General features: G+C 46.4%; 2 protein-coding genes across 2 annotated transcripts; both read left to right on the top strand.

The window, feature by feature from the left end:
• Positions 1–9,656: 9,656 nt before the first annotated feature.
• Positions 9,657–11,654, top strand: LOC142774425 (ATP-dependent RNA helicase p62-like). Its single transcript, XM_075874784.1, has one exon. The coding sequence runs from the start codon at positions 9,762–9,764 to the stop codon at positions 10,452–10,454; it is 693 nt and encodes a 230-aa protein (XP_075730899.1). The 5' UTR covers positions 9,657–9,761; the 3' UTR covers positions 10,455–11,654.
• Positions 10,498–11,193, top strand: LOC119181645 (putative ATP-dependent RNA helicase DDX5). Its single transcript, XM_037432892.2, has one exon. The coding sequence runs from the start codon at positions 10,498–10,500 to the stop codon at positions 11,191–11,193; it is 696 nt and encodes a 231-aa protein (XP_037288789.2).
• Positions 11,655–27,453: the final 15,799 nt, after the last annotated feature.

Below are 27,453 nucleotides of genomic sequence, written 5' to 3'. Positions count from 1 at the left end.
AGTCCTGAAAAAGATTTTTTATGACGTACGCGTTAGTATCTCACGCTTATCTTGTACTGAAAAGTTCATCGTGTTCGCCATTTGTCGCGTTTGGTTTTGCCGAAAATTTTTCTGCATTTTTAAGAAACTCATACATCACAAGAAACTTGAAGTGGTCAAATCTCACCGTAGCAGTTGCCAAACTTACAGTTCTAGACCCTCCACCACTAGCTACCCATTATTTCTTCGAAGGAAAAAGTTGAAACTTAGCCGAAATCATGGGATTGTAGGGAGAGTAAGTCGACCATGGTGGGGTCTGCGGAATTTAACTCTCGAAACCCCCCCCCCCCCCCCGACGTGCACCTCTACCCACGCGCTATCGTGACAGTCATAGAAGCTGAAGCAAGGCTGGGAAATACCGTATGCGGAACTGTTTGTTTACGTGAATTTGTGCCCGGAAAATGAAAGCTCGAAACGAAACAGCGATACGCGCTGCGTACTGTTAGGGGAGAGGAGTCGTCGGTCATCTGTCAAGCGGTAAAACGCGTCGGTTTTTAAACATGTGCTATCGAAGATCCCAGCGCTCTCGCTGAACTTGACCATTCGCGTCCTGCGCACAAACTCAGCAAAATTATCTCAAACAGCCACGAAGTTTCTCAAACAGTATGAAGTGGTCTGCTCCCAGTGTTGCTAACAGCCTTTGCTTGTTCGAATAGATCGAAATAAAACACGCATCGCAATATAAAAAATCTGCACCCTCCTGGGAGTCTTTTCGTCACGTAACGGTGACAGTTGAGTACTCTTCCTCGAAAACGCGCTGCTCGCAATGGTTCTGTTTATGCTAACGTGTCGAGCGGATCTTGATACGAGAGCAGAGGTTCACGGTGTTAAATGAAAGTGAACACAAATGATTAGTAAATGAGTCTTCTTTCACGATAGTGAGATCACCCTTCTTGACGTGGAAAGAAGGCTCTTCGCACGCGACAGAACACGTGAAAAAAAAAAAAGGCGGGTGGTGATCGAATTCAACTTTGAACTCACTGTGACGTCACATATTGTGCCGTTTATTAGAACCAACATCGTCTCAGTCGGATTGGTGAAAATAAAATACGTTAAACAAGGAGGAAGCCGGAGACTTAACGCACCAAGTTTTAGAAATATTTAGAAAACAGAATGTGGCCAGAACACGAGAAAAAATCGTTAAAATCTTCCATGACACGCTGACGTGCATGTTGCCCGACTTAGGCGCTACAGTTAAAGATGAAACTTTAGACTTCATTTTCTCCTCTATTATTGAACCTATGGCAGTTAACTTGAATGTTGTGTTTCCGAACACAACTGCTGAAGTCGACAGATAACAAGTGAAAAAAATATATAGGGCAGCCACTTTTGTGGAGTCCTAACTTTATAGTGTAATTATTCTCAGTTAAGTTCAAAATAAATTTACGTGTCTAAAAAATCCCACTTTCCGTCCGTGAGCACCCAACGCATGCATACCTCGCATACCTCGTGGAAAGATCATGCGCCCCGTCATGCGCTCTATCACGAAAATTAACACGTTATGTCTCTTTTTAATCACAAAGTGGAGCATTTGATGGGCTCGGTGGCACTACAGTGAAAAGCATGAACGCTTACCTTCAATGCAAAATCGTTTTGCAGGTGCTCTTGTTCCCATAGCTACTGCCAGATGACGACAGATGTGCTGGCAAGGAATGAATGGCTTTCGGTCTTCTTGCAAAGCCAAGAACTCGCAATTCGCTTTCGACACCTCAGCCACAGCAAACAACTATCGGCTTCGACGGTATTAAGCAGCTGCTCTTTAGCGCTGGCATTCCTTCCGGCAACCCACAACGGTGAAGCCCTGCCTGCAAACTGGACATTCCTGTTCACCTGACCTCGGCGCATGCGCAGCCGGAGTGGGCCTCACACGACCGACTTCCTTTGTATTCCACAGCGGCATTAATGCGTGGTTAACTCTGCAACTGCGCAACCGCAGTTGTTATGGCCACCGTTCGTAAAAGTGGCGATAACTAATCGGCAATCAACCACCGCAGCTGTGGTCTAACGGTTAGGGCGTCCGACTCGGTTGCGGTAGGTGGCACGTTCGAAACCCACCGCCCGATACCCACCGGTAAAATTGAGTACAAGCGTACGCCCGACCAGGCGCCCGGCTTTTTCAGGGTGTTGCGCTTGGGGGAAGCCTCGCAAACCCCGCTAAGCCCCTCGGGGCGAAAACCCGGTTTCGAACGCAAACCTAGCCTGCAAAGGTGGTTCTTGACGTGGTCATCCACGTGGATGACCTTCGGGTCGGTTAAAACCAACAGTTCACGAGTTCGCATTCGTGCGACATGTCAGACACAGAGAAGAGTTGTTTCTCACACTCGCGAAAGCTACAAAGCCTTCCTACCATCAACCATCCTCTCACTGCATCACTGCCTTTTCAGCACTGACGTATGTCACACAGCCTCCCATGGGCTCGGTGGCACATGCATCGACAAGCATGAACACTCACCTTCAATGCCAGTCGTTTAGCAACTAAACTAACATTAATCGTTAGTTACTAGACGCATTCGTTTGCTGTTTTTTTTTTACAAGCCTGCAGTGTTGTATTGCGATTGCTAGAGATCATACACCCGCTCACAAATCAAGTCGGGACGTGTGAGCGACGTCCGCAATCTGATAAAACTAAGGTCACTTGTTTCATCTAGAGACCTCAGCTAAAACTGCATCGCCGTGCCATCTGACTTGGGATTGAGCGTGCACATCCTTTTAATTTCGCAGCCATATGTTTTCACTTTCTTGCAGCGTACCAATGATTACATGTAGCGGTTCATGCTAGGCATCGCTTTTTTCATTCCGTGACGTGCTCAGTTCAACGGGGGCACGGTGGCGGAGAAGTGTACGCGGCTCGCTTCACAGACAACGCAGAGCAGCCGAACTTTTTTCGTTTAACGCGCTGGTGTTAAAAGCTCCTTTATTCCTTATTCTTTATTCGAAGTATACCTGCAGCGCCCGAAGGCGTTATAGCAGGGGGGTTACAGATTCGAAAGAAACAAATTTTCATTTACAGCTGACACTTGTACACTTGTGAGCCCATTCCACTCATGTATTGTTCTGACAAAAAAAGAAATTCGGTTTCGCAGAAATTCCGGTTTCGATGTTCACGTAAGCCTCGTTGGAAGTGGGCGAAAAATTAGCGCGTTCTGCGTGGCAAAAATGTCTTCAATGTTACGCGCACAGGCTTTTTTTTTCCTCAGGGCACGTTGAGGCTAGTTATGGAGAAGGCGATGCCAAGTCATCTCGATCAGGTTCTCGTTTTCTACTCTTGGGCGCGGATCTCAAGCGCCCTTCTCGTTTTATCGTGGTTCGAAGAGCTTACACTTGGAGTACAGAGAAGCAGGGAACGTCTACTCATTCTTCAACACGTTTTGTTCTTTTCAGCTGTCCAGCTCATCACTGCTGATTTACATGTTCTCTCTATAAAGGATATCACAAGCTCCGAAAAAGCGTGATTCTAATAGTTCCGAAGACTTGCATTGTTTGGTATTCTGTCGAGAAACTTGCCGATCAGTGTCTGAGCGTGACCACGCACGTGATGCAAAGGTTTCATTGTATTAAATAACAACTGAATACGGCATCAAGTGCTTAGGCTGGCATATGTACTGCTCACGAAGAGATGTTTTTCTATAAAAAGTTGCATAGCACACTTATCTTCACTGATTGATTGATGGATTTATTGATATGTGGGGTTTAACGTCCCAAAACCACCATATGATTATGAGAGACGCCGTAGTGGAGGGCTCCGGAAATTTCGACCACCTGGGGTTCTTTAACGTGCACCCAAATTTGAGCACGCGGGCCTACAACATTTCCGCCAACATCGGAAATTCAGCCGCCACCGCCGGGATTCGATACCGCGACCTGCGGGTCAGCAGCCGAGTACCTTAGCCACTAGACCACCACGGCGGGGCCCACTGATTGATTGATTGATTGATTGATTGATTGATTGATTGATTGATTGATTGATTGATTGATTGATTGATTGATTGATTGATTGATTGATTGATTGATATGCGGTGTTTAACGCCCCAAAACCACCATGTGATTATGGGAGACGCCGTAGTGGAGGGCTCCAGAGATTTCGACCACCTGGGGTTTTTTAGCATGCACCCAAATTTGAGCACACGGGTCCACATTTCCGCCTCCATCGGAAATGCAGCCGCCGTAGCCGGGATTCGATACCGCGACCTGCGGGTCAGCACATGAGTACCTTAGCCACTTGACCACCACGGCGGGGCACCTATCTCTACCGAAACACCGATTTTAAAAACTGTAGTTATCTAAAGCCAGCCAGAGGTGCGCCGTGTGACCATAAATTTATCTGCACAGTCGATGGCATAAGCACCTTGCCGTGGTCTCCCTTCGGTGCGGATGCAGCCCGGTAGAGAATGTGTGGGCTCGAATAAAGTGGGGTCTGTCCAGGTACAACTTGTCCAGGCCAACGTCGGACGCGCTGTGAAATGCGATTCAAGAAGAGTTGGAGGCTCATCGGTCGGAGGGTGATTATGTCGCCTTGTTATACGAATCTATTCCAAGAATGATGTCAGGAATGATTTCCGTGAACGGCCACTTCACGCTCTATTGAATTTTTTCACAAAGAATGTGAAGGGAGCAGAGGTGATAAGCTTCGCCGCTGCTATTTTTCGCTCGCCTTCAGTGTCTTTCCTTTTTTTTTTTCTTTGAAGCCCAACACATGACCTCGCCTATTGCAACAATCTCTTTTTTTTTTCGAGTTCATTCTCCTCTTTCGTTGCATGTGAAAGGATATCTGCCTGCATCTTGTTATATTATGTTAATAAACTGAAGCATTCTTTAGGCTGAACGCCTATACGCTTTCGATGCCCTCGTTCGTGTTTCACTATCACATGGTACGCTTCAACTAAAACGAACGTGCAGAGAAGAAAAATAATGACGTGTGTGGCACCGGTTTGCCACTGAGAGAAGATGTGCTATCTTTTTAATTATGGGGCAACGAGTCGTATACACTTCACCGCCACCGCGCTCCCGTTAAACTGAGCATGTCACGGAATGAACAAAGTGACACTTAGCACGAAACGCTACATGTAATCACTGGTACGCTGCAGTAAAAAGATATGGCTGCGAAGTTGAAAAGACGCGCATGCGCCCTCTCCACGTCTGATGGCGCGGCGATGCAGTTTTATCGGATGGCGGTCATCTCTCGCACGTCCCGGCTTATTTTGTCAACGGGTGTACGCATTCTATTGTAGAGTTGTTGGTATTATCAAATGATGTCAAACAAAACCGCGGTCCCAAGACATCCGGAAACGAAACCTCATTATCGTGGAGGTCCTAGATGAAATACGCTTCGGGCAGGCGTCGCTGTATACGGAATGAAATTGAGCCAATTTGCCAAAAGTAAACCCAGAGTGACAAATGTTTTGATGGTGTCAGAAAGCGCTTTACTAAAATACTGCTCGTTCATCGCTGCTGTCTAGAAAGAACTCCACGATGTTCGCACACTTGCCAAACAAAGTGCAGATAAAATCGCATTCATGGAACTTTGCACGATTTGGAAGACCGAGCGCGAAGATCAAACTTGGTGTTCTTTCACATTAAACATGCTGATACTTAAGCGTGGGCTTATTGCGAAGCTTTGATAATAAAGCATTGTAACACAATAGTACTCATAATATTCAAGGTATTACGTTCTGAAACCACGATATATAAGTCTTGAGGCCATGACGTTGAAGAAGGCAACAAAAAAGAAACTATATTTGGCTGAATGGCCGGTAAACGGAAAGCCAGATTACAACAATGCACACTGGCACTGACAGCAGCGAGCCCCGCCACGGTGGTCTAGTGGCTAAGGTACTCGGCTGCTGACCCATAGGTCGCGGGATCGAATGCCGGCTGCGGCGGCTGCATTCCCGATGGAGGTGGAAATGCCGGCCCGTGTGCTCAGATTTGGGTGCACGTTAAAGAACCCCAGGTGGTCGAAATTTCCGGAACCCTCCACTACGGCGTCTCTCATAATCATATAGTGGTTTCAGGGCGCTAAACCCTACGTATCAATCTGATAGCAGCGACCAGAGCGTCAGCCTCCAATCTACGGGTCATCGTTGCGACGCGGCGTTTCTTATACATCACACGTCAAACTTTCCAGCCTTATCATCGGTGCTCTCGTGAGCTCTGGAATACTGTTGAGTGTTCGCGTCCCGTGCGCAATCTTAACAAAATGATCTACTGGAAACGTGTTCTCGAACACTGAGACGCAATCTGCGCCGAGTGTTCTCACAATCTTTGTAGCTTTAAAGGGAGCACATCAAAATGATAACACGCCTGGCATTGACCCCTCTGTAAAAACATCGTCCCGATACTTAAAACATCGATTGGTTTATATGTGGCCATTAGCATCCCAAAACCACCATATGATTATAAGAGACGCCGTAGTGGAGCGCTCCGGAACTTTTGACCGCCTGGGGTCTTTTAACGTGCACCCAAATCAGAACTCGCGAGCCTACAGCATTTTCGTCTCCATCGAAAATGCAGCCGCCGTAGCCGGGATTCGATCCCACGACCTGCGGGCCAGCAGCCGAGTACCTTAGCCACTAGACCACCGCGGCGGGGCATACTTAAAACAGAACACCAGAAAAGAATGCATGCAACAAGTGACAACAATAAAAAAGTACACCGAAACAGCGAATTATTAGACTGGTTGGTTTGACATCTGGCATAGAAGAGCAAAGCTTGAAAGGAAATAAAGACTACTTAGAAGAAAGACACTCAACTTGGAATTCAGTTTATTATGAAAATTGACTCGCGACGAAAGCGAATGCGCATGCGCAGTCACACCAGATTGTCACTCAATAAAAATGAAATGTCTGGGTAAAAACAGGTTAACAATCCACGGTAACATCAAGGGGGTAACTTTAAGGAATTTATATACTTAACTGCGTTGAAGAAACTTATTTCTTTCACTTACTGTCAGATGCACCGACGGTGCACTGTTGAGCGCTTCTGCAGCATTCCTAGTCTGTTCTGTCTCTGCGATCTTTCTCTCATGCCTGCCCTTTGCTCTACCTGTTACGTCAGCTCCCTCTAAAATTGCATCGCAGCCCCATGCACTGCGATGCGCAGGGAAGTGCGCCGCATCATTTGGAGCATTCTCTGTAGCTGTGTGCTCTCTAAGCCTATCATTAAGGCATCGGTCCATTTGGACAATGTAAGATATACAGCTGAGTGGTATTTTATTTTACAACTTCTGTAGCACAAGGGACAAATAACTTCTTGTGCTTCTTCACGGCATCCTTTAATTTTTCCCGTTTGTGCACTCTTGCCGGTGAAACCTCATGACTGATACTGGGTGAGTGGAAAGTGGGCAAGATTGTCCCAGTCCTAAAAAAAGGTGTGCCGTCTTCACGCTGTATAGGTGCCGCCCTATCTCACTCAACAGTGTTTGTTCGCAACTAATGGCACACAGTACACTCACACACAGTTCATTTTTGATCATCTGTTAATTTTTTCACCCTGAATCAACATGGATTTCACAAAGCTTTTTCTGGAGACAAACAACTCGCGTTGTTCATTAATGACAATATTTGTTACCTCAATTTAAACGCTCCAGATGACGCTCTGTTTTTAGATTTCTAAAAGGCGTTCAACAAGGGGCCACATCAGTGATTATTTTTGAGGCTTCCTCGGTTAAAACTTAACTATTTTTTTGGACTCGATTCTTAGTTTGTTTTTTTACTAATCGGGAGCAGTTTGTTCATGCTAACAAGCATTCTTCAAGCAGAAGCCCTGTTCAGTGTGGAGTACCCCAAGAAATCGTCTTAGACCCACAAATTTTTCTAATATATATTGGGGATCTCTCCGCCAAGATTGCACCTAACAGACGTCGGTTCACATATGACTGCGTCGTTTATCGCCCTATTCATAGCGATCGTGACTTACGATCCCTACAAGAGGGCCTGGATAAGATCACTGCTTGGTGCAGTGAATGGGTTATCTTGATAAGCATTATCTAAACACTGCTAGTTTCTTTTTACCCCACATTTCGAAGTTTCTCCAACGCAATTCGTCCTGCGCAACACTGTGATTTCTCTTGTGAACTCATGCAAGTACGTAGGGGTTACTATATAAAACGATTATTTCTACTCATCTCACATGACGCGCATCATCAACCATCAACCAAGACTAACCGCACTTTTGGATACTTTCCAACACGCGTGCACCTCGCTAACCCATGAGTCAAACTGTTAGCTTATCTAACATGCATCACGCCTAAGTTATAGTAGGCATGCTCTTCTTAAAAATTGCATCAATCGAAGCTGATTAAAGCAAATCAAGCTGTTAAATTCATACAGATCGTTACATCTGTTCAGAGCATACATCTGTTCAGAGTATTCAGTCCTCGGTAAACTGTCACAAAAAACTAAAATACGAAGCACATCTATATAGCTTGAAAATAGGACGCCTTAAATCTACGCTGTGTCTTTTTCACTAATTTTACTACTCCTGTTCTAGCACTTCAATAAGTTTTTCTGCTCATCGTCCGCCTTGCCACACCAAAGCAGTGCACCCACCAAAGTGCACGGACCACTGCGCATCTACTCTTCTCCTTCTTCGTGAAAACAGCCAGGGACTAAAACGCACTACCCATAGACGCTGAAATCTAATCCGACCCGCAAGGAACTCAGTAATTGTCACCTCATACCAGCCCATCCATCGTGTAAAACACCAAGGCCGAATATTTCGTGTATGAATAAATAAAAATTATAAAAAGTTTCTCGTTTCTCTGACACAAGTTCCTCACAGAATGTCCGAGAACTTTCTGACGCAAGACATTCTAGAGCCACCTACTAGTCGCAGAATACTGCCCATTGAATGGTCGGCTGCTGCTGGTTTCTATAGTCGATGACATTGGACAGTGCAACAAACTCCGAACAAGTCAAGGTGCTCACGTGTGCAATGTTGCAAAAAGAATCGATGTCTCTGATGAGATGATGACGGGGAACTCTTTTTTTTTTTTGCTAACGTTCCGTAGAAATACCATAAGCACTTATTTTCTCGCTCACCTAAAAATTGTCTTTTTCAGGATTTCCTATTCTTTCTTTAATCCCACTGCCGTGTGCATGATGGCGAATTTCACGTAGTGGGTTCAGCCACTCAGCTGGGACCCAACCAACCAACCAACGATGGGGTTAGATCTAGGTGGTAGATCCATACGTGCATACATGAATCCTGTTAGCGTAGGAGGTGTGGAAATGGTCCAGTAGTACTTACTTCGAGTGTGAGGTAGAAAGTCTTTTCTTCCTCCTTATTCCTGGAACGAAAAGGCGTACTTGGGGATGATGTAAGCACTACAAGGTTAATTAGGAACGCATCGAGGCCGTGAAACCCGTTGGTAGCAAGCTAAATAACATGGATAGCAGTCTAAGAGTCTCGTAATGTCCTTTTGCTTTCGAACTTTCATTGTTCTTTTTCAATTAGCCTCACCTGACACCTCGATCACAGTTATTTTTGTAGCACTTGTATTTTTGACCATCCTAGCCAGGTGAGAGTCACTTATGAATGCTTGTGTCCTTAACATTTTCGCACATGGCCTCTCAGTGGGCATGCGCCACAGTATATGATGCAATCATTATCAACAAGGAAGTTCCCATACCGACCACCGAACAGCTACACCGCTTATATACGTCCGCAGCAATCGCTTTTCTCCCACAGAGCAGCACGGACGACGTCCTGCCCAAGCGAACAACATGGTACAGCAACAGAAACGAATCAGGGGTGATTTCATCGGTAACAAATTTCCAACGGGCAAGTTGCATGGGTCCGACATGTATCGGAACAGCAAGGTTAGATGGTTTCTTCGTAAGCCCAACTGGAAGAACATACAGCTGCAACAGTTCGAGAAGAACCTGTACCAGGAACACCCGAACACGGCAGGCCGTTCGATGGTCGAAGTGGAAGACTACAGAAATGCCAACGCTGTATCGGTGAAAGAGAACGACGTGCCGAAACCCATACTCGCCTTGGAAGAGTCCAACTTTCTGGACTACCTCATCAAGGCAATAGAGGCACAACGCGACTACACGTCACCAACGTGCATCGAGGCCCACTGCTGGCCCATCGCACTCTCTTGCAGGAACTTTCTTAGCATAGCGGAGATGAGATCACACAAGGCGCTCGCCTACGTCCTTCCGGCCGTCATACACGTCAGCCGCCAGCCTCCCCGGCAACGGCACGAAGGCCCCATCGCCTTAGTCGTAGCTCCGACGCGCGAACTGGCAAAGCAGATTCACATCGTGGCCTCAGAGCTCGGCGAGCACACCAGGTTGGGCAGCGTGTGCGCCGTGAGTGGCGACTGCAGAAGAGGCCAGTACGCAGAGCTTCAGAAGGGCTGCCATATCCTTGTGGCCACGCCTGGACGCCTCATTGAGTTCCTCGATTAGAGCAAGGTGAATCTGCACCACTGCACTTACCTCGTCCTCGTCGATGTGGACCGCATGCTATGGGATACAAGCAGCACGTCCTCAAAATTGCCAAGCTTTGTCGGCCAGACCACCAAACGAAAATTTGGATCAGTTCCTGGCAAAAGCACCTAGAGCCACTCGTGGAGGATTTGCTCGACGACTATACGTGGAAGTAAAGTTTAGTGCAACGCCGCTGCCTGTTCAGAACAGCGTGGAAATAACAGTTGACGTGGGCCAAGAACAAGAGAAAGAGGCGAAAGTGGCCGAACTATTGGAGGACGTCCTCAAGAAGAAGACAGATAGAGCCGTGGTGTTCACTGAGAGGAGGTGGAAGGTTGAGGAGATTGCCTTCCACCTGCGACAACGTGGCTGGCCCGCCATAGGCCTTCACGGCAAGAGGGACAAAGAGGAACGTGAATGGGTCTTGTCATTGTTTAGCAGCGTTGCAGAGACGGTGCTTGTGACGACCGACGTGGTTGTGCAGGACGCGGAGTTGGGGAAAGTGGTGGTGAACTATGACTGTCCGGGCTGCTCGAAAGTATACGCGCACAGGTCAAGGCATGTGGAGCTAGATGATAAACCGGGCATGGTGCACACGTTCGTTGTTCCGACCCAACATTGGCAGGCCGAAACCCTGGTGGAAATTTCGGACGACGCAAAACAACCCATCAGTCCTGAATTCTACGGAATTGTGAAAAATGTTTCTCTCAAGCAGTAACGGGACCCATATTGGTGGTCTTTGGGGTGCTCTCCGGGTAAAGTTGTCCCCAAAAGCAGCTCGACATACGATCGCACGCTCTAAAAATTTTATGTACTTTTTCAATACAGCCTGCTTATTAGTACACCGCATATTACAATGTCTATGGCAGATGAACATATACTATAAATATGGCCCGCTGGTTTTTGTTCTGTAGTTTATTATTCAAAATTATTCGAATTGTTAATACAATATCAGACTAGATAAGCATTTTTTGGAGCTGTCAAAATTTGCGAAACATCAAAATTCTTTTCGGGGCTAAGTTAAAAATGATGTGATCCCCGAATAAGCCTAAATATTTATTGCAGCTGTCCTCGTGCAAGGAAGTGCAGTTTCATCTGTTTTAAAAAGTTTATCGGGATTTTTCGCTAGCTGCAGTTGCTTGTTTACTTTAAGATACAACGTACCCATATTACACGTTTGTTGATCACATGCATTCACGTGCACAAAACGCAATAAAGTTTGGTCAATTCTAGTTTTTATTCATTGTAATGGCCAATAACATAGAGGGCATGTTTCTTCTTTCTCTTTTTTTTCGATTAGCCTTCAAGGGTACTTTAGCCCTCGACACAGTCAGTCAGTCAAGAACTTTAATATATGGTCCTGAGGAGTTTAAGCCACCAGGGTGCCCACGTGGGACATCCTAGCAGCCGCTACCGTAGGCGACGCCCGAGTCGGGGCGGGAACGTGGTGGCGTTCCGCCAGTTCTTGGGCCCTCTGGACTGCCACGCCTGAATATTTTTCTTCGCTGTTGGTCCTTGCAATCATCACAACTATGGATCATGAGCTCAAATATTTTTCTTGAGTGGGCAAGAGTACATTGCCGTTATGTCCAAAGCGCTCCTAAACGACTCCGAGCTAAAAGGCAAGAGAGCACGTTAATTCTCGCCTTCACTACCCTTCCTTCACACTGCATCTTCATTACGCCACTCGTTTGCCCTTAAAGCATTTGTTCTTGTTCTTGTTGACCTTCTCTTGTGGCTCATGCCCACTGTGGGTGAATTTGTAGAGCGTCCGTGTTCTTCCTCGTCTTCTCCTCATATCATATATTGCAGGAGAAAGCCCAGTAACAGGTGAAACTTCCACTATTTTTTTTTGTGGATTAGTTGTAGAAGCTATTGTTAACTAATACATTGAGGTACCAAATATTTATAATGAAATATTTAGAGCAGATAATTTTGCTATACATTCTTTTGGACTGACTGATTCATTCGTCAATGGTGAAGAAAACAACACATGTGACTGCAGAACAAAGCAGAGGCGCCTGAAAAAAGAATAACAGATTCTGGTACTTCTAGACCCAGATTTCGAAGAGGTGGTACTATTTCCTCAATGAGGTGAACCAGCGACAGTATAGAAAGAAATGACTATTGATTTTCTCCTAATTGCAGAACAGGCACAGGGAAGAAAGCGCCAAACTTGCTCTATGCAAATAAAAAATGAGGAAGGCAACGCAGCAACGAAATGTGGTCACGGCCACCTCCATTATTCTCGACTTAGATAGTTTGCTACGTCAGGGAAATAAGAGGGGCTTATTTCCCGGACGGGAGAAGCTCTCAATACAGGGTCTGATAACCTTTTGTGAATATTAGTGAGAGAAATCTTGAAATCTTGCCGATTTGGTGTGTGCCATTAGCGAAAAATTCCGAATTATTGGCACCCCCAAAACAGAACAAAATTAGTTAGTCACAATCGATAACTATGCGAGAACAAGGCAGCACGCGTGTGCAACTGCATGACAGAGCAGGACAGCAGACAATCTACTACTGCGTATGCGGACAAGTCGAGAGCTCATTTCTACGCAACAAAACAGACTGCTGGCGTTACGAATTGTGTCCGAAAGACAGGAGACGTCAGAAGAGAATCACGCACTTTTCCTTTAAATTTTCAGAAGTTGTTTACAGACATCGTACGGGACCAACATCGAAACGCTAGAAGCATTGCAGTCTGCCAGTTTGTACCAATATTTGACTACGTCGGCATCACGATAATATCCCAGGCCTAGCGAGTAAAGGATAGTTCGTCATGTTTGTAAGCACGGGACACCACTCGTTAAATTCAAGGGCGCAAGATACAGTCAGACAACCCATAGATAGGCGGCGGAGTCGGTCATACTGGTGCATCCTTGATATCTCGTGCTCGATAGTACATGGTGCTCCGTTTTAACTGGTTCTGCGTTTCCGCGCTTATCAAACACCGAGGAAGAAATCACCGGTTGCCAGTTTGTCTTGGTAGAGCGGCATCAGCAGCGGCATGCACGCATAGCTGCATAGCTCGAATATACGGGACCCGCAAAAGCCTCGAAGACCTTCTTTCACCATGGCTGACAAGACGAGGTAATATATTGCTCTTTCTTTAATTACATACGTTACGGTTTGTCAGCGTGTAGACCAGTGAACGACGAGAGACGTCGTTTGTAGTACAGTGTCGAAGAGTGGCGGGCGTCAAGCGGCCGGACTAGCGCGAGCTCGTGTCTTTTACTGCGATTGACAATGAGGCTTGCTTGCATCCTCGTGCGTTTCATCGTCACCCTCTCTTCACTACACATTGATCGAAATTGCTAATAGAGACGACCTTATGTCCTGTGCGTCATCCATAGTGGACAGTTTCCCCTAAAAGGAAGCGTTATTTGTAAACGTTTGGTGCACTTGGCACTAAATATATTCTTACAAGAAAACGTATATTTACATATATTTACAACGATTACACGCGATGACAATGCCTGGCGCACTGGCGGGCTGGAACCAGTCTCTATCCACTTCGTAGTCTTTTCCTTCAGCCAGGAACCCTCTATCGCTTTATGCCCAAATCTCACTACTGTCTTGTGGCAATATTTTCCGAGTTGACGCGTCTGTCCCGAGAACCCCAAGGACGGTATAAAAATACTTGCTTGTCTCGCTCGCACGTCGTAGTTAACGTGCCCATTCCTAGACCCTTTCGACGTTCCCCAAAATATTTGCCAACAAATCGAGGAACTACCATTCCACAAGATAAAAAATATGTTGCGTGGATATCACTGTAACTGCGCAGTCCCCGATGAAGATTCACAGCAAACGAATTTTGCTGCTAGGCGAGAGTATTTGTTGGCCGACCTCAACAGGCCGCATTTCTATGCGGGGCGAATAAAAATTCCCGCCTGCAGAAATTCTAGTCACAGAACTCAAGATCGTGTACTTGTTTTGGAATTTCGTGTTACGGCTTGTATCAAGATCTCACTGACTCTGATAAGTAACATGCGCCAAATTTTATTTGAAATTCTGACTGCCAACCCAAGAGCGCAAAACGAGCTCAACGGGCGTCGAAGCCTGGTGCATTCGCAGACCAATCGACACTTATGATAAACTTACAGGCGCCAATTGTTTTTTTTTTCTACTAAATAAAATTTCCCGGTATTTTAACTATTAGGAATGCGTTCTACTCCATATTTTGAACGGTAAGAATTTAAATCACCGTCCGCCATGTAATGATCAAGTTCAGCTTTGAAAGTTCCCCACATTGAAAAAAGTGTAATTTGAACCAGAAAAAAAATTTCGAAGAGGGCTTTTTTTTTTCTTTGCACTGAAAATTTGGTTTAGGGTTGACTCTATCGCTAGAAACTTTTCTTAGTCATTGTCGCCTGATGTTTGTACGCCTATATTTCTCTAGCTAGGCGTATTATCTACGCCATGAGAGCTTGAGAGAGACAAGTATCAGTACATGTGTTAAGATTGCAAATATTGATAAACAGCCCAAATAGCGTACGCTTCAGGAAAACGCAAACACACAAGACGAATGATGAGTCAACCACTGAGGTTTATCCAGCAATCTATCTTTTTGTACCGTCACAACACACCATCGATAAGAAAACACTATCGGTATGAACAACATGGAAACATCCATATCTCTACACACAAACCCACGTGGCAAGTCGGGGACACACGCTATCATAACCACATTACTGTCTTATCAAAGGCAGAAACGAGTACGATAAACAAAGCAGTTTTTTTAAACAGGCCGTAGTATATAAATTCACCGCATGCTTTAACAGCTAGAGTTTGAGACTACATTTACGTTTTAAGAGCGTTTAGGGTTAATTGCTTTTCGGGCTCAGGTCATTGCGCAATAGACACTTTGCAAAATTGTAAAGCTAGCTTTCCTGCGATGCGGTTAGCCCAACTGATGGTGTGTTGAAGCGTAGGTTGATTACGCTACGATGCCGAAAATGTATACTCAGCTCTCTTAACATAAACACGCATTAGATAAACACACGTGCAATTAGGACCTCCTCTCCGCCTGAATCATGACAGGGACCACCATTAGTTGGTTGAGTTTGCAGAGCTAGGAATCATACTCTCGAGTAATGAAATGGGCCTATTACACACTAAAACAACAAACAATAACTAATTCAATACGACTATGGAGGTTTTCTCAGTTACCGTTTCACGAATACAGATTCTCACAGGGACGCTTTTAATTGAACCAAATAAAACGAAATTGGTTGGCAATCCCGTTAACAGCTCAGTTTTACTAAAGGACCATAACTTTCAACTGGAACTTTCTTTAAGGGATCTTTTCTGTGCCTTCATCAGTTCACGCAAATATTCTATGACATTATCCTTAGAACGAAGCAAGGGAAAGCGAAATTCACCTGATCCTCTTCTCTGTCGATGTATTGACCACTGGTCTATCTCCGACAGCTTTCTGGACTTTACGTTGTTAAGCACGACCTCCGAAATCGCAGGCATTCAAGGCCTTTTTTTTCACCTCACGTGATTTTGCCAGTGCCTCCAGGATCAACCGAACTTACACTAAACGATGATGTCATGAGATGACGTCATCGTCTGACGTGACGTCACGTTATGCGGTGTCACGGTGCCGTGCAGTGATATCCTTTCGTTCTGACGGTTTTTACATCGCTCGTGTAGACGCCGAAACCGACGCTTCGCGCGTTCGATCAGCCAGCTGAGAAATGTGCCCTGCTGTGCTTCTGCCGAGAGAGGCCAATGTTTTGAGACCTCTTGTTATTTTCTCTCTTTCACTCTCAGGAGGACAGACAGAACTGCGGATCTCCGAGAACAATCTCAACACGCCTGCCGCGTGTGCGCCGCGCATTTCTCGAGCGCGTGGGACTTGCAAGTCCACTACGCCACTCACAGGCACGAGGAACCTCACCACTGCAGAGAAGGCGGGACGCTCCAACAACTCGAGGCACCCAGCGTCTGTCGTGGCTGTCACCTCACTTTCCCGAGAAGGTCGCTTCTCCTACAGCACCGCTGCACGGCAATGGTGTTCCCGCGGCCAGTCTACGTGTGTCCCGTGTGCGGCCTGCGTTGCGAGCACCGTGACACCTTGAACACGCACATCGATTGCGAGCACTACCAGTGCTTAATGTGTTCGCACGCGTTCGAGCACAGTTTTGGACTAGTGGCGCATCTCGTCAGACACGCGCTGGAATTGACGTGACGCACTGGAGATCACCGCTCCTTCGTGGCTTAACATCATTCGTGGCTTAACATCAATCGTGGCTTAACATCATTCGTGGCTTAACATCATTCGTGGCTTAACATCAATCGTGGCTTAACATCATTCGTGGCTTAACATCATTCGTGGCTTAACATCATTCGTGGCTTAACATCATTCGTGGCTTAACATCATTCGTGGCTTAACATCATTTGTGGCTTAACATCATTCGTGGCTTAACATCATTCGTGGCTTAACATCATTCGTGGCTTAACATCATTTGTGGCTTAACATCATTCGTGGCTTAACATCATTCGTGGCTTAACATATTTCGTGGCTTAACATAGCTTCCACATAACAATTTCGTGGCTTAACATAGCTTCCACGCTCATAAAGATGCGCATGTTCGTATTGTCATGTGGTCGTGACGATGACGAAAGTAGAGACGGCATGCCCGAACGGAAACTCTTTATTTGGCTGAACTTGTGACCAGAAAAAAACAATGGTAACTGGCAAGCGATGCCAAGCAAGCAAGAAAATGGCAAGCAGTGGGCGCTGTACAATGATATCGCTGAACAGAGTGTAGGCTGCCGAAAAACTGACCAGCGGTCTGGTGCATCAGCTTTTTTTACATGTGTTATGGAAAAGTCCAGCGTTATCACTAGTGGACACCTAAGTTTTATAACTAACTGTAGAGTTCTGGTCGTGCATGTAATCGCATCGGAAGGTTTCAAGATTAGCCAGATAGTTCCCAGTTGACCGGGTGTTCTTTTCGCAAGGTAGCACTTACATTGTGATGGGCCGGTAACATGAAGATAGAAAGAAAGAAGCACGTACCGCAATATGTACTCCCGAATTTCATTATAATGGCGGCACTGTTCAACCTTGCTCACCGTGATTTGCCTGTTGTAAACAAAAATTATCGTGAGCCCGAACACAATATTCGTCATCTTAATTTTCGTATGCCCTTCAGCTTCATTCTCAGGACACGTGCGCCGATTTCTCCGGCGTGGTCTGCAGTAACCCTGACGGGGGAGAGAAAGACCACGCGGAGAGAGAAGGAGAGCGAGAAAGAACAGAGGGGGGCAGGAAGGAGGACATGTACCGAAAAAAGCAATTGTTGGCGGAAAAACAAAATCCTTCACGAGGTGAGATTCGAGTTCGGCGTGCCCTTGACCACAAAGCGAACGTCCTAAACGGTTGGTCATATAGCCATGCTAGCACAGTGTAGTATAGCCTTGTATAGTGTTGTATAGCCTTGTATTGCCGGAACCCTGGTGATAGTACAGCAAGGAGGTCAGAAAAAGAAGTGAGCGTGAAGTGCAGAGATGTTATGGTGAGAAGAAGAGAAAGGAGGAGGGAAGAAGGCATGCCACATAAAGAAGGAGAAAAAGAAATAGAAAGAAATCCAGGAAGAGCGAAAATTGTAAAGGGAGGAGAAATAAACAAGTATAATAAATAGAGCGAAAAAAAGACATGCACACATGCGTTCTTTCATGCGTTCGTCCATGCATCCGTTCATGCATCCGTTCATGCATCCGTTCATGCGTCCATCCAAGCATCTGTCTGTGTGTCCGTTTGTCCATCTATTCAACACTCCAAGTCCCACCATCTCGCATCTTTTTATCATATATTTTCCATATAGAAGCACCGCCATTCAGTGGACATTCCAAGGACTAAGGAGAGGTGGCACACGCACACTTTCTTATGGCTTGCGCTTCGGGTCTACTTCCCACCTTCAACCACATTGAGTTCATGGTATATACTAGTTCACTGTATTCATGGCACTGCGGCCCAACGCTCGCTAAACCTTTCTGAAACCAAGGAGGTTACGCCCAGCGAGTATAACGTAGCAACCTTTTCCATTCAGATAGTGCTAAATGTACATGCCAATGGCTGCTACTGGGAAATGAGAGACAGGAGAATTTGGCTTTCACTTTCTTACAGCTTGCGCTTCGTATCTACTTCCCACCTTTAACCACCTCGAGTTCATTCATGGTATATACTAGTTCATTGTATTCATGGCACTGCGGCTCAACGCTCGCTAAACCTTTTTAAAACTAAGGAGGTTACACCCAGCGAGTATAACATAGCAATCCTTTCTTGTCATATAGTGCTCATTGTACATGCCAATGGCTGCTAATGGAATCACAGCGGGCGCGTTAATTAAAAGCCGAATGCTCCTGTCTCTCATTTCCCATTAGAAGCCATTGGCATGTACATTGGGCACTATTTTTTATTGTTCAACAACGCACAGTAGAATCTCTCACCGGCACCATTTTGGAGGTCAAAATGCTATCCTCGTTACATACTACAACAGCTACGAAGGACGAACGGGTGCTGCTATAAGGAACTTCGCTCCTAAAATAACATAAACAACAAAAACACACATAACCAAAAAGTCAAAATAGACTGCAAGAAACCACGTGCTCACCCCGGGCCCTCACGTGCCGAATTTAAAAACGCCAATTCTTTTTCAGATAACGCTTTTCCATCAATTGCGTTATCTGAAAAAGAATTGGAGTTTTCAAGTTCGGCACGGGGGGGGTCCGGAGTGAGCACGTGGTTCATTGCAGTCTATTTTGACTTTTTGTTTTGCGTATTTTTTTTTGTTTCTGCTTAAGCAAGTAATCTTATCGTCTTTTTTGTAACGTATATATGTGCGTTGTAGTAGTGATAAATTAGTTCAAAGTCTGCACTCGTCCTCGTCTCTTGTGTTAGTTGTCGGAAGTTTTCACGCTGAGAAGCTTAATAATGGATTATTAACTAGCCCAATCCCACACTTCGCGGCTATCTGCCATCTCTGACGTCAGCCTGGTCAAATGTTCTGCCGATTCTCCATTCCCACTGCTAATGCGATGACTGCCGTGAAACGGAAGAACCAAGTGTTATCTTAAAAGCATACGATATTCAATACCGTTAAATGTAGCGAAGAAGAAAGCCGGACCTGGCCACCGAGTGTGCGTCTCAAAAAGCCACCCCAAACATAATATCGAAGAACAAGGCCGATGGTAGGACCGAGGTGAACTAGAGGTTTCCTGCGGTCGACGAGTCCGCCCAGATGTATAGTGATGTCAAGGATCTGATTACACTCATACCATATTTTCTCGAGTGTAACGCATCCTTAATCATAATCTAACCCCGCCCCCCACCTACAAACCGCCGTAATGCAATAATTTCGGTAGTTACACTCAACGTGAAAGCTGTATGATGTTAGCAGCAGCTATTTGCTCGCGCTTCAGCGACTCTTGCATTCACGAGGAAGCAGTCACTGGCGTTCCAAACGTGGAGCCGCCTCGGCATCGTTGGCAGCAAAAGTCACTCTTTTGTGGTGGCGCCCTCTCTCCTCCTCACTATAGGTTCAGTTTTCCACATCCTCGCTATACTGTATTATGCCCAGCAATGCTATGCTCTATCCTCCCCTCTTCTTTTCCCTTCTCCTCGCCCTCACATCCCGTTTATACCCTCTTACCACAAATTCTTATGTTGTGCATTACAGTACCCCTTTTTTCCATCCTTCTCAACCTCACACCTCTCCTACTCACCCTCCACTCCCCTTTTCCAACTTCCTTATGAAGCTGCACCACAGGACTTTCTATGCTGTTCTCCACTCTTTATCTTTTCTTCCTCCTCAACACCACTTCCATTTTATCCTTGCTATTTCATACTAAACACGGCTGTTTTATGCACTGTTGGGAAAGTTACGCTTTAACTCCTCCCTTCCTGTTTACCTCCTCCTTACCCCCCTTACCTTTCTCTCCTCTTCGCATAGCTACTGTTATACAAAACTGTGCTGTGCACGGTATTGCTGCAGGTGTGACGCCATGCGTGGGTAAGCTATGTGTATTCCCTCTACTCCTCATTTCCCTCCTCAACATCTCTATTTCCCTTTCCCGCAACCTCACTATCACAATAGGTGTCTTGGTTTAACGCCTCAAGACTATGTTGTGATTGTGAGAGACGCTGTATTGGAGGGTTCCAGAAATTTCGTCCATCTGGAGTTCTTTAACGTGCCCTCAAATTTGAGTACATGGGTCTTTACCACAAAATTTCCCCTCACCCCCACCCTCTCCGAAGGCAATCGTGAGGAAATGCGAATGCATTTCTTGCGCCGAAAGTGCACGACGTAGTAATTTTATTGGCGTAAATTAATGACGAGACGAAGATTTGTACCGTAGTCACTTATTTACACATTCATCAGCCAGCGAACGATCGAGAGTGAGGCGCGGGCTTCACTCTATACGTACGAGTGATGAGCGCACGGGATAGCGACGCGCAGGAAGGAGTGAGAGCGAACGGCGAAAAGAGGAGCGGTAAAGCACTGCAGATAAGATGAAGGAAGGAAAAACAGAGGAGAGTCCCTATCGTATCCGAATGCATTGCGAGAAGTGTGGCGGAAGTGACGTCAAATTTATAGGGAAAACAAAACAGCAGACGCTTCACGGCGTGCTCTCAGTGCTGGTTCGCTTCTGCGTGGACTTATAATCCCGGCGTAAACCTAACGCGTATTGTATAATCTGCATGCAGTAAAACGTTGCGAGCACACCTTCCCCAGACAGTTCATGCGTGGCAGGCCCGAGCACGGCGCGCTGAAATACTTCGTGGAGTGTTCTTGTGCAACAGCACAGAAAGCACCGGTACGTGTCGTAATCAAAATAGTTCCGCCCCTGAATCATCGTATTCGAACTCACCCGGCAGTGACTTCAGCGTTCTGCTCGCTGTTAGGTTTTTTTTTTCTTAGCCAGATTTCCCGATCTACGGGACGATTAGCAGTCCTTTGCTGCTATATATAGTGTCAGTGTAGCAATGCAAGATTTTGAGAGCTTGCTTCGTAGCTATTCTGTATACAACACCATCCTAGTACTTGACGTACTTCACGTGGATAGAAAGGCAACACTGTATTGTATACGCGATCGTGCCCGTAAACTGTGTAATTCCAGTGCGCACACAACTAACACGCAGCGAGCGCACGCCGTACAATACATACACACATTAGACCAATAACAAGAAAAGTTTATTGTCCTTCCGTATGCACGACACAACTTCTACAAACGCGACACGATGCCTCCAACATTAAAAACGAAAGTTCGCGTGTGTTCTCAGTTGACACAATAAGTAAAGAACCAACGGGGGCGTACAGCTGAGAGATCCACATGCAGTATTGATCAACAGTACCTGGTACCAGGCCGGATGTACCTGGTGGCACTTTTGACGTCTCCACCAGGTACATCCGGCGGTGCACGCGATTCACACCGAGTATAACTACAGCTGGGCATCGCACGGTTTTCCTAAAACACGCAAAAGAAGCAGCATTCGCGAATTGACTAGCTGTCGGCAGAGAACACCTACCACACCACCGGCGCCGCTTTCAAGGCCGCTGCGGCGGTTGCTCGCCGGAAATCGCGAAGTGTTTATCTGCTTCTCCGCTAGGAGGTAGTTCGGGTGTTTGCGATGTGGCGGCTTAACGAATATCACGTCATGGCCTCTCCTTAGTTTTTCCTTCCTTCATAGCACCTACCCTCTCCTAAACTGCCTCTACACACGCGGGAGCTACGCCTAGTTCCCACGATGTGAGCGCCCTCACAAGCCAGAGCGCAAAACTCCTCTCCACTCGCTCTCCGCTACTCCACTCGCACGGCCTGCACCAGTTGCTAGGGGTGAAGATAAGTGCGCGCGCCTGCAACTGTTGCTACAGAAGAGGGAGCGAAAGCGGGGAGATAACACCTGCCGGCACACGGACGCCGCCAGACGCCTGACACAGCCCGACTAAAAAATGCATTCGCATTTCAAATGCGGTCACCGTGGCTGCGATTCGATTCCGCGAACAGAGCGCCAACAGCCGAGCACCATAATCACAAGACTGCCGCAGTGTGTCACAACCGTACTATACTATACCATACTATACTAGGCTACGCTATAAATGATATTGACTGCCCCGCCGCGGTGGTCTAGTGGCTAAGGTACTCGGCTGCAGAGCCGCAGGTCGCGGGATTGAATCCCGGCTGTGGCGGCTGCATTTCTTATGGAAGCGGAAATGTTGTAGGCCCGTGTTCTGAGATTTGGGCGCACGTTAAAGAACCCCAGGTAGTCGAATTTTCCGGAGCCCTCCACTACGGCGTCTCTCATACTCATATGGTGGTTTTGGGACGTTAAACCCCACATATCAATCAATCATGATATTGCCTGCACGTTGCCATACATAGCTTTGCTATGTTTTCCCTTCTCCTTTCCTTCTTTTCTTTCTGCTTGCCTTCACACCCCCCGTGCTCACTCTAATTTTTCTTTCTGCCCCTTTGCTATACTATACTGTACATGGGCAAGAGCAAACCGTGTACGACTACGTAAATGACACCAAGCAACATTACATACCATAAGACAGTATACGACATCATGATCCATGAAAGTTCTCCGCACTTAAAGCCAATATTGAAATGGATAAGGCGTATTGCTGCGGAATCCCCTTTCTTACAATATCGCAGCGCAGTGACGTGAAGCAAACTTGCGCACCAAAATAAGAAGACACAGCAAACGCTTTAAATATTTATATCGAACTATACAATGCCATCAAACCCTCATTTATCGAGCTCAAAAATGCGGAGCATTCAGCTTTATCTTATTCCTCAATAAAAAAATATTTAAATAGTTTACCGTATCTACCGTACGAATTTCGGCGCGCGTTTTAGCTTTACCGCAATTATCTACAATAATACAACGAAGCCGGTTTGCGGCAATACACGGGAACGTTTTAGATGCGGAGCATCTTATACTCGCGCCTTGTAGTGCGCCGTCCGCGCCGTCCGCACCGCTTCTCGAACATTCGACAGCTGACGCGCGCGCATGCGCCGTCGCGCCGTCGCCCACTCTTCCACCATCTGTGCATCCCTTCCTCCTCTACACACCGCGCGCGCTTCACTCCTCCACCATCTGTGCACCCTTCCTCCTCTACACACCGCGTTCGACATCTACAATTCTCCTGATTCTCCAGTGGACGCGCATGTGGCGTCGCGCTTCGAGAACATTCAACAGCTGACAGTGCATGCGCCGTCGTGCTGTATATATACTCAAGGTCGGCGCTCGCTCGCTCAGTTGCCGCTCGTCGGTTGGTTTGTACGGCGCGTCGACGTCCAAGGTCGCGGTGAAATGAATTCCAACGAATCCACAAACACAATGATCGACGTCCCTTCGACCAGCGCCGCCCTTTCGCATACGTGTGTACGTGTTCACTCATTTAACACCCCCTCCTACAACCACGTTAACCAATTTAGCCATCGACCCAAGTAAGTCGCAATTTAACACCCCATTTCACAACCACGTTAACCAATTTAGCCATCGACCCAAGTAAGTCGCACTTTAACACCCCGTTAACCAATTATATGGTCCGCATCCTCCTCAGTGTTCCCCCGAGGGAAGCTGCGGGCAATTTTTTTGAGTTTTCGTTTTTTTTTTGTGTGTGGTTTTAGCCAGACGTGCTGGTTTTATAATAGGGGGTTGGAGGTGGGGGTGGGGGAATTGGAGGTCAGAGAATACGGTATCGGTCTAATCAGTGACTTCACATATTTAACCCCAGCTGTGAGTACTAGTTGGGCGCCGAAATAACCGACAGCCTCGGCTCCATTTTTGGCGTTGTTTTTCAATATCGTATGCAACAAGTGTATTTTTTTCCCGAGTTAGCTTCACAGCAGTTTTTTTTTTACTAATACAAAGAAGCTGCTTTGCAGAAATACACGGGAAAGTCTTTACGTTTTTATTTTTCCGTGGTTTTAGCGAGAGGGACAGATTTGATGCCGAGAGAGGGAGGCAGACACGGCCAGAAATTACGGTATCGATATAATCAACGACTCAAAATCTTTAAACGCAGGTGTTCCTACTCGTTTAGCGGTGGAGCCCCCGATGACCTCGGCTCAAACGTTGGCGTTGTTTTAGGGGCTGAGCTCCTTAAAGCGGCCCCATTCGACCCTCGTAGTAGTCGTAGTCGTAGCATGTAACCAGTCTTACGTTTTGACCTGCAAGGTGGTGCCGGTGGGAGATTTCTCCTGTGCGTTGTTGAACAATAAAAAAATTCGCAGCGTGCGCGTTAACTAAAAGCCGAATTCCGTCTCTCATTCCCTATTTGCAGCCATTGGCATGTACATTGAGCACTATCTGACAAGAAAGGGTTGCTACGCTATACTCGCTGGGCGTAACCTCCTTGGTTTTAAAAAGGTTTAGCGAGCGTTGGGCCACAATGGCATGAATACAGTGAACTAGTATATACCATGAACTCGAGGTGGTTAAATGTGAGAAGTAGACACGAAGCGCAAGGCGCAAGAAAGTGTGCGTGCGCCTTATCTCGTTCAGTCCTTGGAATGTCCGCTGGATGGCGGTGCTTCTATATGAGGAATATATGCTGAAAAGATGCGAGATGGTGGTACTTGGAGTATTGAATATGTGGACGAACGGACACACAGACAGATGCATGGACGGACGCACGGATGGCTGCACGAACGGATGGATGCATGGACGGACGCAGGAACGGATGCATGGACGAACGCAGGGACAGACGCACAGATGGACTTGCGGACGCACGAACAGACGCACGCACGGGCGGGCGAATGGACGCATGGGCGGCCACACAGACGCACACATGGATAGACTGAAGCGAGAACGAATGGATGGACGGATGCTTCGCCCCACTCTCCATCATTCACTCCGTGGATATGCTGCCATTTTTCAATATCACATGCCGCAAGGTTCTCAGACAATTACGCGGCCCACATGTACACGACTTCCTTCGACCAAATTTCTGTACTTGCTTATTAAGTACGTTTATGATCTACATAGGCGTGAAAGTTGTCAAGCATTTTATAATATTTTTACTGTATTTTTTATTTTTTGCCAGGCACCTCATGTGGTCACTGTGTGTTGGGACATAACTATGAGACGAAAAATCGGCATATCTACGAAGGATATGAAGATGAGTGGGCGAAGCAGTGGGGTAGTTTGGTGTTACCGTAAGTCCCCATAGCATGGGCCACTCAGGCGTGTAAACGAATGAGAAAGTGGTGTGCAGTTGTAGACAAGGTTTATTGGTCATAACGGGCATGTTGTGTTCAGTTGTGAATTTTGTTTCGCCTTCATTATTACTGGTTTGTAGTATCGGATTTAGCCTGAAGTTGGCAAAGACAACGTCCGCGCACGTTACCCTGTTGGTTGTTTCTAGTCACAACAAAATACATCATAGAGCATATCGAGACGTAGTATACAGCACAGGCCAGTCGCTGTCCGAGATCATCATCGTGTTCACCTTGTTCATCATCACGGCTATAGCGCATGCCAACGCCACCATCGTACAAGCCTCGACATCAAGAAGCTTCATCCCTGAATCTCTACACCTCAAAATAGGCGATCATATTTTCGTCATTCAGGAGATCGGTATCGATAAGTCTCTCGAATCCTCATGACCGATCCCATTCATAAATGACTCATATAAAATGTAAGTCCATATTTTGAATGACCGCCGTTATCTGACATGTTGTTCAAAATCCTGCCCCTCCTGCCCCGCTTAAACATTCACTGTTTGGCACTGCGGGGACCATGTTTAGTGAATGCGGCCCGCTAGCCAAGATGAGTGTGGGAGTCCTAAAAAAATTGGGGAATCCTTAACTTTCGCCTTTAGGAGTTGAACACAGTAGAGATATTCTGTTCCTAGTACGTGAAAGTCTAAATTGTGGACCGCTACAATGTAGCCGATAAATTCCAAAGTGGTATCAATGAACCATCCGCATTAGGCTGCATTCTTCGTGATGGGCAGCATCCATTAAACCACGACATTATGCGCAGAAAATTGTTTTGTGCTTCCTATGCACCCACTACGTGGTGCGCTCCAAAATACTTGTTCATGTAAAATGCTGTATCTGTACTACGAGGAAGCGGAAAGATGCCGCTAATGAGTACGACCGTTGGGGTTAATTTTGCCACGCGGCGCCTTGCTAGTGTTGGAGGAGCCACACGACCAATTGACGTCGTCAGTATAATTCTGAAATACTCGTCATTTCAAAGCACTATACAGTTTTCTACCTATATTAGGGAGTGGTATAGCCTTCGCGTAATGGGGATGAACTCCGTCGTGTGATTAGAACAAATAGTGAATAATTTAGACTACTTTATATGTGTGGGCTTTAAGCCGTGTGCATATAAAGAGCGTTTAACAATTGCAGCAGTTTGTTTACAAAAAGGTGGTTAGCGATTTTGAGTACCTAACATTCTACTGGGAGAGCATAAAGCCACACCATGAACTTCATACTTGATGAGGCCCTGTTGACAAAATTTACCGCGTGAACAGCGCTACGGCAGCGACGGAAGGTGAGTTGAGTTCCTTAGAAAAAGTGGTTAACGATTTAGAGTACTCGGTACTCTGTAAGTATACACTATGGGAGAGCTGAAAGCCATCCCTTGGGTCTCACATTTGATGAGGTCGCACGGACAAAAATTACGCCAGCACTGGGCTACGGTTAGAAAAAGTCTTTAACGATTCAGAGTACTTTGTACTCTATTATGAAAGAGCCGAAAACCGTTCCTATTTACGAAGATAATGCACCAGCTAAGCGCCCTTCACAAATTGTCCTGAGCAGACGGGCTATAGTGCTCTCAGTGGCACCTTGGAACTTGAAATGCTTCGTATACCTCTTACCCGCAAGTCGTAACAATGGCACAAGTATGATGTCGAACTTCGATACTGTTAGATTAGAGAATTAAGATCGAGACCGTTCGCTCTGAAGATTTTGGCTGAAACGCAATCTCGAC

Source organism: Rhipicephalus microplus, chromosome 10, assembly GCF_043290135.1.
Source record: "Rhipicephalus microplus isolate Deutch F79 chromosome 10, USDA_Rmic, whole genome shotgun sequence".
Lineage (NCBI taxonomy): Eukaryota > Metazoa > Arthropoda > Arachnida > Ixodida > Ixodidae > Rhipicephalus > Rhipicephalus microplus.
Note: the sequence above shows the minus strand (reverse complement) of the source record. Positions and strands in the feature narration are given on the sequence as shown.